The sequence below is a fragment of the Aricia agestis genome, chromosome 1, assembly GCF_905147365.1.
Source record: "Aricia agestis chromosome 1, ilAriAges1.1, whole genome shotgun sequence".
NCBI lineage: Eukaryota > Metazoa > Arthropoda > Insecta > Lepidoptera > Lycaenidae > Aricia > Aricia agestis.
In genome coordinates this window covers 2193225-2204502 of record NC_056406.1, presented here as the reverse complement: position 1 = coordinate 2204502, position 11278 = coordinate 2193225, and the positions used below count along the sequence as shown (strand labels likewise).

Here is an 11278-nt window from a genome sequence, read left to right as displayed (position 1 = left end):
TTGGAATCGCGTAAAATTATTAAACGGTAATTTTTATACAGAATCTGTGGCATTAACTAGGAGGAAAAAATCTTTAAAAAACGGGCAGGTATTTTGGAAGCATTTATATGTTTCAATTAATATTTGAAAAATGCCTTACCGTAGACGGCTTTTCATTTAGCCATAACTATTCAAGGAAGCTTTAAAATTAATACAAAATATGTTATTTATATGTTCTTATTGCAAAAAAATAATCTAAAAAGCAACACCTGCATGTTATAGGTAGGACTGCCGCACTCAGAGTGGAACATTAATTACTTAAATGCTACGAATAATAAAAACTAAGGAAAAGTAACTCCGTCAAAAAACATGCTCCACAATACTTGTCAAAAAAGTGTACCTTAGGTACACATTTCAATACATTTGCAATATTTAGGTGACCTTGAGCGGTACTAGGCTGACGTTACATGACAGATCAAAAGGAACCAAATTTAAAACGGTAATAGTATGGCAGTTACGATTCCTTAGTTTTCATTATTCGTAGCTTAAATGTAATTAATTAAAAAAAATCACATAAGCCTCATACATTAATTATCTGTCACGATTAATCATCAATTTAATGAAGAGTTCATTAAATTGATAATTAATCGTGATTAAATGTCTCTGAGTGCGGAGATAAGACATTTGTTTTGTTATAGATACAAGCCTCCTAGTCCCAATAAAAAAGTAATACTATACAATGTTATGTCAGTCTATAAAACAGCTAATTTAACGTATTAGACAAGGACTTTGTATAGCTTAATTGATTGTATAAATATTTTCATTAGTACGGGAGAGTTACCATTAGTTCATTCGGTAAAAATAAATTAGCTATTGCTAAACACGAAGCGTTATATAAGAAAATTGACTTTATTATCATATATCTTTAATATCTTACAATAATTAGTATATCGTCTTTTAATTCATTTGCATATATTGTTGTCTTTATGTACTCTACAAGGAGATCCTTTATGACTTGCCAAGATTCAAACTGCCCAGATGATACACATAGAGTCAAATACTTCAAATGGTCTTAGAGAGAGATGGAGCAACAAAAGTCTGTCTGTCTCTTTGGATGTTCTATACTTATAATGATATTACGTAATGCCGCAAACTGAAAAAAAGCTGCTAACAAATCGACTGTCTAACTGTTAGACTCTAAGGGCCAACGCTAAAACTCGCACGGACGCACGCTCGCGTACCGTGTGTATAATGAAAAATAGTATGGCAGCGCAGGCGCGTGCGACGGACTGTTACACGCGCGGCGGGTACGGCGGGCACACGGCGCGGGCGTACGCTTTTAGCGAGCGGCCGCGCCCGAGTCCGCCCGTGTTTTAGCGTTGGCCCTAAGGGCATTCGCTGCGTTGAGCGTATGCCCGGCGCGGCTGCCCGCCGCAGGCGCCCGCACCATGCGCTCGCCATAGTAATCGTGCGACGGCTGACACGCTCAACGCAGCGCTGCTCTATGGGATGACATGAAACAAACACGCCTCGCGCACGTGGCCACGTCAGGCGCACGCTTAACGCAGCGAACACCCTAAGGGTCAATTGAGACCGCAACGCGACGCTTCTAAATTTGTATGGATTTGACAGATTTGCAAAACGTCTCACGCAATTGAAATCTGTCAATGCAGTACAAATTTAGAAATGCATCTACGCGTCGCGTTGCGGTCTGAATAGACTGTAACACAACATTTTGTTCTATCACGTTTCGCTGTGTGTGCAAACAGCCTTAAATCCAATAAAAATCTATATATTATATATTAATGGATTTTCAATTGTGTTAGTAACGCTAAAACTCGAAAACGGCTTAACGGATTGGGCTAATTTTAGTCTTAAAATATTCGTAGAAGTCCAGGTAAGGTTTTAAAGTGACACGAAGTTCACCGGGACAGCTAGTTAATATCTAAAATAGAATTGAATTCGAATAACGGATTTAAATACATAATAAAGCTTTCTTTTGAAAAGAAATGAGAGTTTTTATCATTACCAACTTGAAACCCCTTAAAAAGAACAACGTTTAGTAGTTTATTAATTATTATCTCTTAGCATTCTATTGCCTCCATCCGTATCATCATAAGACATATAAAATAACAAATATTAAACATTTCCCTTTTATTACGTTTCATAATGCGCAATTATACGCAATTCTGTCGAATATTGACAGTCTAGTGATTCAATTTTGACAGTTAAATGATTCATTCAATTTTATAACGTTTTTGTCATCAGAAACTTTATGAAAAATGTTTTTTGCAGTATTTTATCATCAATAATTTCTGAGACCGTTTTCATCCCTTACCCCAATCTTGAAACTGTCAAATTACTGTCACGTGACTGTCAACATACAAAAAAACTACACAAATCACATACTCTATATACACGGGCAAAACAATTTGTACTTGCTTATACAACACACTTCACAGCTAAGATTATCATATCACATATACGTTTTGTTAAATTAAAAACTAGTATAACCAATTCCTAACATGGCCGTAACATCTGTCTCAACTCTGGGCTTGTTTTTAGAAAGAGACGAAGCTATAGTGTAGGTAACATCATTGTAAATATTCGTGAAAGCGTAATGCAAGCATGTGACTTAGACCGATTAGAATTGAATAGAATAAGACAGCACTATCGTTTCGTCTCTTTCCCGATTCAATGACCTTGAACGCGCTAGAAAGAGCGTAATATAATATTTAGAATAGAATCATTACATTGTAATTTTTTATGATTGAATATTAGCAGATCGCTGAAAATATCCGTAATTGATTTAATATAATGTGATATATTTTATACACATTTTATATAATCCGTATAGCGTATCTGTATACCTATGTAAACAGTACACGACCATGTTACATAATATATCTATATAACCATAACCCGGCGTACGCGCGTACTTAGCCGTCAACTAGTAACAAATACTCTAACCGGAGCGAAGTCGAGACGAGCCCCGGAGCGAAGCCCCCGACCAAAGCGGGGCGAAGCACCCCAACCGAAGTCAAGGCGAAGCAAGCGAACACAACCACTAGCAGAGCACCTCACGCTGAACAATCTGTTGAAAAATATTGTGTTTACTATCATCGCAAAATGTGTCTATCAGTTTAGGTTATACCATGGATAAAAAAAAACAAGTAACAAAGAATCTAAACTATGAGAATCTATTTGCTTCTCAAGACAACTGAGGCAAATAATGAAAGTAAGATATATATTATGGTTGCCTCTTCGCTTCTCCAAAAGTTGTCCCAGTTTTGGAGTCCAAAATTACGATTGCTACTAATTATATGGGTATCTTTATAGCAGCAATAAAGTCGTAATTTAATTTTAACGTCGTTGGACTTCAAGTATACATAAACATAAGGGTCAGTCAGACCGCAATGCGACGCGTGGATGCATTTCTAAATTTGTATGGATTTGACAGATTTGGAAGACGTCTCAAGCAATTGAAATCTTTCAATTGGGTACAAAGGGGTACGAAGATTTTGGCCGACCTACTTTCGCTAAATGTGTTTTTTCGCGTTCACGAATATTTTTTTCAAAAATGGATAGCTAACATCAATACAAACAAAAAATAATCTTAGACAAAACCACGTAAAGAGTCACATTTCGAAGATATGAGCTGCTAAAGTTTTGCCAATTTAAGATATTGCAACTTTGGCAGTTCAAATCTTCGAAATGTGACACCTTACGCGGTTTTGTCCAAGATTATTTTTTGTTTGTATTGATGTTGGCTATCCATTTTTGAAAATAATAGTCGTGAACGCGAAAAAACACATTTAGCGGACAGTAGGTCGGCCAGGCTCCATACAAAAATCTTCATACCCCTTTAGAAATGCATCAATGCGTCGCGTTGCGGTTTGAACAGACCCTAAAATATAAATGGACAATGGACATAGTATGCAGAGCGATCTCTATACTCTATGTTCTCGCTTTAAAATTTGACAGCTGTCAACATGACAGGCACACTGACCGTGTCGGGGCGCGGTCACCACAGACGCGGCGCACGCAGGTCGGGGAAGCCCCGCTCGCGCGCGCGCCAGTACTCGCCGCTGAACACCCACGTCTCCTCCTCGCCGCCCTCACCCTCGCCGGACCGCCTGAGAGAGAGGGAGAGATTAGAGCGAGAAACAGTTGAAAGGGGTGAAGGGGTACAAGATAAACCAAATACATACAAAACGGTAGAGCATGGAACAGGCAATAAAATGTTCTTGCCTGTTCCATTTATCATACATCATCATCAGCGTACTATGACACCTCAACAGTGTTGCCAGCCCCTGTAGACAAGTGGCAAAACGCTAACGCTCGCGCTAACGCTACAAAATGTATGGATTTGACATTAGTATTCGCTAGCGAAGCGATGACTTATGTCAAATTGCATACATTTTGTAGCGTTATCGTTAGCGTCAGCGTTCTACAGGCCCTGGGATAATAACCATCATTTGCCACCATTTTGCTGCTTACCGCACACATTTGGAGTGTAGATCAAGATAGATACCGCATGTCGCTCCATTTGTATGAAAACGAGCGTGCCACTTTATTATAGCTACTGTGTCGTACCGATGATAAGAAAAGTGCTCATTATCTAGGCCAACGTTTCTATTTAAATTTCTGCAGCTCAATACGGCACTTTTAGGCATTTTTAAAATTCCGATTGACGTCCGATTCCGATAGCAGACTAAAGAACAGACTTTCGAAAGACGAGCATTGCTCGTCGTTTGGGAGCGCGTTTCGTATACAACATTCTGATAGATTTTTTATTATTTTTTATTTTTTTATTTTATTAAGGTAAAGACAGATATCGACGAATCTTTGCTGCATATCGCTCCACTTCATATCCAGGTCCAACATACATTGTTTAGTGCTAGATATATCTGATTTTATATCATTTAGGTCGGTGTTCATCGTGTTAAAATCGGTACGTAGATTTTTAATCTCCAATAAAATGTCAGCCAGTGAGACAGTGTTCGCGGGGTCCGAGGATTGCACTTGTGCGCGGCACGGTATATTTCCAGGCAGATTTCTTCTCTTGCCCCAGTTTTCGGTAGCTGGACTCTGATATTCCAGCACAAGTAAAGTGATAGTGACCACCACACTTGCCACAATGGACGAAGTCAGTAACAATTTCCTTGCACTTTGCACAATGCATCGTATTTGAGGTTAGGTGACACAGCAGTTTATCTTTATGAAGTTAAATTATTTTTGATTATTAATATTAATTCTCGAGGCATGTAAGTCACACAACTTTTGATATAACGTTAGAAGTATTAAGAAATTTAGTAACAGAAAAGTGAGCAGTGATCGTGACCGTCACTTACGCGTTCACGCGCGAGACTGTGCAATATCTGCTGTCAAACGCCTGTCACAAGATATATCACCTTCGTTGGTTGGTGAAATGTGCAATATCTGCTGTCAAACGCCTGTCACAAGATATATATCACCCTTCGTTGGTTGGTGAAATATGGTCCACTTTCCGGAACCACTGCGGGCGGCGGTGATCGGGGCGGTCGCGGCGGCGGTCGCGCTGTGCCTGCTCCAGCTGCAGTTTGAGCGTCTCCGCGCTCTTCACGTCGCTCTCCTCTAGCGCGCCGGTTGGGCCTCATGCTGGGATACCACCATCACTCACCGGAACCACTGCGGGCGGTGGTCAGGGCGGTCGCGGCGGCGGTCACGCTGCGCCTGCTCCAGCTGCAGCTTGAGCGTCTCCGCGCTCTCCACGTCGCCCTCCTCTAGCGCGCGCTGGTCGGGTCTGTAATAAATGTGAAGAGTTTTAGCATACACTTTCCTTCCCACAGGTACACAATAGCGACATTTTCGAGCGCCAGTGAAAGAGACAAGTATCGTAAGTCAAAGAACGACAGAAGGCCTAGACAAGCGGACTGCTCTGCTCCCGCTCTGCGACTGGACTGTGCCGTGAGACATACGTGAGGCACGTGTGGGCGTGAGCGCGATGCGTGTACGTGCGTGCGCTTGAGTGTGTGTGTGTGTGTGTGTGTGTGTGTGTGTGTGCGCGCGCGTGTGTGTGTGTGTGTGTGTGTGTGTGTGTGTGTGTGTGTGTGTGTGTGAGCGAGCGTGGCTGCGTGTACGTGAGGCACTTGTGGGTGTGAGCGCGCTGCGTGTAAGTGCGTGCACTTGAGTGTGTACGTGTGTAATGTGTATACCTGAGACGTGTGTCAGTGTGCGGCAGGCGGTCCCGCATGCCGGGCTCCAGCTCGTTCAGCTCCATCGCAAACCGCGTGAACCCGTAGTACAGCTCGTGCTCCGCCGGCATCGCGCCTGCAAACAAACATCATTTTAGTACCTTGTGGGAATACGTGTGGTGGCCACAAAGGAAGATCTTCCGACCGAGCGAGGTGTTATAATCGGTCAGGCCGAAGCCCACTGACGTCATTTCAGACGTCGTATATATCTTGCCGTTCTCCGAAACTTCGATAGCGCGATGCAGGAATGTTAGGCGAATTGTGGGTACCGCCACAAACTCATACGGCTCCACATATTATTATATGACATGACACAGCTAGCATGACACGGCTTTATGACTTAACAATACATTATTATTTGTATTGTTAATTACGACTACATTTGCAAATTGTGACTTCTGATGTCATAACCTATAGACGAAATACAGAGAATCATAAACTCATAAACATCGTAGACAAACGACAGCACGACATCATCGACACTTACGCCGCGAGTTATCTTGAGATTATCTTTATGCTTAATCAATAAAGCTCAATTTCAACTACATTCATCATCACATCTCCCCCACTCACCGGGCCTCCACAGACACTTGGCGGCAGGCGGCTCGCCGGCGTGCAGCGCCTCGGTCCAGCGTCCCTGCAGCCGCAGCCGCGCGCCGCCGCCGCTCACCGCGCCGCGCACCTCGTGCCGGCTGTTCGACCACGAGCTAGCCTGCAACCAATAAATAAACGCGCACGCGCGCCACATTAACCATAAGTATTTCGAAATATGCTTGGTGGCCACAAGGGAAGATCTTCCGACCGAGCGAGTATTCAGAAAACTTCGATAGTGCGATGCAAGAATGTCGCACTAATTGTGGGTACCGCCACGAGCGTCATTGGGAAATTCGTTGCAGATTAGGCCCACCAAGAGTCTTGGATTGTTCTCCCGGAGGAATGCACCTGTCGTTGACAGTCTGATACAATGAACTGCTTTTGATGATGCCATTAACGACGATCGACTATTAAAATATTAATCGATCGCTGGAGTAAACTTACTCTGGAATGGAGACCAAGGCTGGGAAATCGGGGTGTAGGTCGACCTCCAACTAGGTGGGACGACGATCTCCGCTTAGTTGCAGGCCCATGTTGGATGCGAGTAGCAGGAGATCGGTCATCTTGGCGTTCATTGAGAGAGGCCTATGTCCAGCAGTGGACGACTATAGGCTGATATGATATGATGATGATGATTAACGACGAAGTTTTCGTTACGTTTTTACTATCTAGGTGGGTTTAGCGGTCTAAACCCGCCTAGATAGTACGGTGTGTAGGGGTAATCCTGGGTGCGTTCCGTTTTTAAGAATTGATCTTAATGTACGAGTTTTCACAGCGAGCAAACGTAATTTAGTAACATTACCTTGATGAAGTTGAGTTTGCAGGAGATGTCGGTGCCGTGACACGTGACCGTCATCTCGCCGTACTGGTCCACCCAGCGCTGACCACCGAACAGGTTGTGCACGCACGTCGTCACCTGCGGGTAGTAATAGTGTATGAAAAACACACAAACTTTGTAAGAGAAGATGATCTAGTCTACAATGGTCGTTTTCATCGCGCGCTTTAAGAATGCGAATTTAGCTTCAAAGACGACGCAAACGCTGATACGCTCCTAGTTCTTAAAATCTGACGTATACGTAATACTTACCAACAACAATATTAATTAATGACAATATCCTATCCCCGAAGCATCCGCGATTCAGTGGTTTAAAGAGTTGTTGTTGATTAATGATATGTCCATGATGGACTAGGTTAAGATAGGCTCAGTATATTGTATGTATTATCAGCTAACTTGCGGATACACACGCACACACCTTGTTCCAGCTGTAGTGGTCGCCGGTGGTGAGCAAGCGCACGTGCACCTTGCCCGCCGGTTGGAACTCCATGGACTTGCCCCAGAACTTGGTCTTGATGCGCGCCTCCTGCCAGAACACCCAGCGCGCCGACTCCGCGTGGCACGCCGACACGGGCGGGTGGTGGGAAACCTGGGTAATAGATGTTTATTACACTGAAGTAAAGACCTTGGCACAATCCTCGTATCTCAAAGATCGGGTATTAGGCAACTCCTGTCGATTTAGTTAAGTAAATAAGTATCAATATGCATGTGTCCATGCACACGTTTCAACAGCTTATAATTTTCAACGTACGTGTCGAGAGTCGAGCGACAACTTTATAGATAGTACATGTACGCGTTGACGTAAGCATTGCATTCACGTACGTACTTATATTATAAAAAAAGTAATTAATTACGCGCTCACAGCAAACGCTCAGAGCAAACTTACAACACGTGCAGTGTACACAGAATAAGCAAACACCTATATTTTGAAATTACCTGCTCGGCAAGAAAGCTAAAGCCACGGTCTGCACGCACGCACTCATATGTCTCTCCCAGCAGCGGGTTGAAAGGCTTGCTGGCGGCGCGGTGCGCGGTCGCGGCGTACGCGCTCACAGCGAACGCACCGATCAGTGCGCACCGCTCCGCCGCGCCCGTACACACTGCGGCCGCGTCGAGGAGTTCCGAGTATTCGAGTTCTTCGCACAGTCTCTGTAAAGTGATTAGTGGTTATTGCTTGGGATTTCATTAGATGAAGATTGTTGCTCATAAGCACATGACGTGTGACGGTTGCGCTATCATGTAATACTTAGGGTGAAGCCAAACGAGCGTTATTTTGTGAGTCGTGAGTCGCAGAATTTCTGCCACGTAAATATCTTTTCATACAAATCATGACTCACAAAATTACGCTCGTGTGAATCAAACACGAATTTGGTATGAAACTGAATGCAGCAGAATTTCTGCCAGCCGAAATTCTGCGACTCACAACTCACAAATTACGCTCGTTTGGTTTCACCCTTAGTTGTGACTTACATTTCTTGCGCTCAAACATTTTTTCTATCGCACAACATAGAATTTCTTGATAGGTTTTAGGGAATTTCATGTATTGTGCAACCGTGTTACCATTAATATGGCTTTACATATTGTATTGTTGTTACAGAAAATAACAATAAAATTGTAGTGCAGACATATAATCTTTAGCGTGCAAAACAAGCTCACCTGCAGCATATTGAGCGGCTCGTTGATGGTGACCGGCATGGATATCTGCGAGAGATCTTTCCCGATGTTCTTGTAGAGGAGGTTCCACAGGCTGGGCGGGGCGGGGGAGGGGCGCGGGTGCGGGAGGCGCGTGCGCCGCGTCCACTCCGCCCCCTCCTCGCCCGCACTCACCACACGCTCCTCCGCACGCCCGTTCACCGTCGTCGACGTCTCTCGGCGTACTGTGACGTTATAATATTGTGACTTGTGACACCCATAAACAATGTTTTGTCTATGGGTGTTTTAGAATCATGTGAATTTGATACGTGTTAGGTGTGTTTGCTTATTAATTATTTACAATGAGTCAAAACTTATGTCATATTAACTACGTTAGTAGGTATAATATGGTATCTGGCTTAAGAGTGACCAAAACCATATGACTCTGAAACGTCGTTAGGGTATTTTTAATTGAGCACTGAGATTATCTTCTCTTCGTCTCCCATATTTTCTTTTTTGGCTTTTATGAATCCTTCCCTTTTCTATAAAATAAACCACTCACACGATGCTTTCAACATAAACTACATTCTACATTTAAACGCAAAGCCAAAAGAAAATTGAACAAAATACATAACTATTAACTATACTATCAAAATATGGCAAAAATGTAGCAGGTACATAGGATTTACTAGCAAATACTAGCAATGCAATACTGTACAATACTGTAGAAAGACGAATTAATGTAAACATAATGACAATTAATCAAATAAAAAAACATTTAAAATGTGTAAAAACTTGTATTAAATTCACAAACGTCTAGCATAAGTTTGTATAGACAGACTAAATGTTGACATATACATTGAAAGCTTGCGACATAATATAAAATGTGTATAGTGTGATTGTGTCTACATATAAACAACAAAACACAGCAACACACCACACTTATAGCTTTATAAATATGAAACATAGAGCTTGCAATGTAAAATTTGCGTATACGTACGCAATCTGCGTATACTTGTGCGTACGCGTACGAATTTATGCAGATGTCTTTAAGATGTAAGGACGAAAAGCACACAATGTCTTAAAAAGGGATAGCTATACCAAAAAGAGAGGGATAGCTGAATGCAGGAAACTCACGTTTCTGTTTGGAATGCTTGCGTTTAGATCTATTAGACTCGTTACCGGATGTACTTAGCCTGCGGCGCGTTGACCTTTTTTTTGGGGCCCCAAGCCTAGCTACGTATTTGCCACAGTGTCAATAACATAATCGCATAAAGCTAAGAACAAAATACATATAAAAGCAAACGTATTGTACTGAAGATATAAGGCCGCAATGGACTTTTTAAAAATTTAATAAAAACGACATATTTCTTCCTGGCTGCCAAAGCACTTTATGGATCGTTAGTATTCCTCTAAAATTGCAGATTATTCTCAGTAGTTCACCGATGCAGAAGCGAGACGAAGATACTGAACTAAAATCGAATTTCATGAACCACACCAAGAACATACATTACAAGGACTTTGACAACAGTTTTCGCATATCGTCTTGCAAATTCTGTATTGGAAGACCTATCAATTATCATCGTCTTGTTTCAATATAAACTGCTCCCCCATTACAAAGGCTATATATTATATAATGTGCGTACTCACCCACGGCGTCGGAGTTGTCGGTGCTGGCGGAGGCGTCGTCGCTGCTCAGTGAGCCCGCCTCAGACGACGAGTCACCGTCCAGCTCGATCACACCCGCCTGTTATTAACAAATCGTATTATAACATTATTGTTTTACTTGTAGCTACTCGTATAACGATACAACCTTCCTTGCCATATTGACTATATGGCAAGGAAGGTTGTATCGAGGACGGTTTAGAGCGGCGGTAGCCAGTTTTACTGAATATTATTTTATAGTGCTTTTGTATGGAAGTAGGACATATTTTGTAAGGCAGATGAAGCCCATCTTCGGGTAGATACGTCCAAGTAAGTAGATACGCCACTACTTTTAAAG

General features: G+C 42.5%; 1 protein-coding gene across 6 annotated transcripts in view; it reads right to left on the bottom strand.

Moving 5' to 3' along the window:
- Positions 1-2349: 2349 nt before the first annotated feature.
- LOC121732424 (oxysterol-binding protein-related protein 3-like) overlaps positions 2350-11278 on the bottom strand; it is a 34269-nt gene continuing 25340 nt past the window's right edge. For 5 of the 6 annotated variants that reach the window (XM_042122327.1, XM_042122296.1, XM_042122305.1 and 2 more), the window contains 11 exons: positions 10927-11023; positions 10414-10512; positions 9301-9521; positions 8581-8793; positions 8063-8233; positions 7612-7725; positions 6789-6927; positions 6177-6291; positions 5642-5764; positions 3989-4115; positions 2350-3073 (listed from right to left, as the gene is read on the bottom strand). In XM_042122327.1, coding sequence (XP_041978261.1) covers positions 4004-4115; positions 5642-5764; positions 6177-6291; positions 6789-6927; positions 7612-7725; positions 8063-8233; positions 8581-8793; positions 9301-9521; positions 10414-10512; positions 10927-11023 — 1404 coding nt within the window. In that variant the 3' untranslated portion in view covers positions 2350-3073; positions 3989-4003. The remainder of the gene's footprint in view (positions 3074-3988; positions 4116-5641; positions 5765-6176; positions 6292-6788; positions 6928-7611; positions 7726-8062; positions 8234-8580; positions 8794-9300; positions 9522-10413; positions 10513-10926; positions 11024-11278) is intronic. The other variant, XM_042122333.1, reaches the window with a different exon arrangement.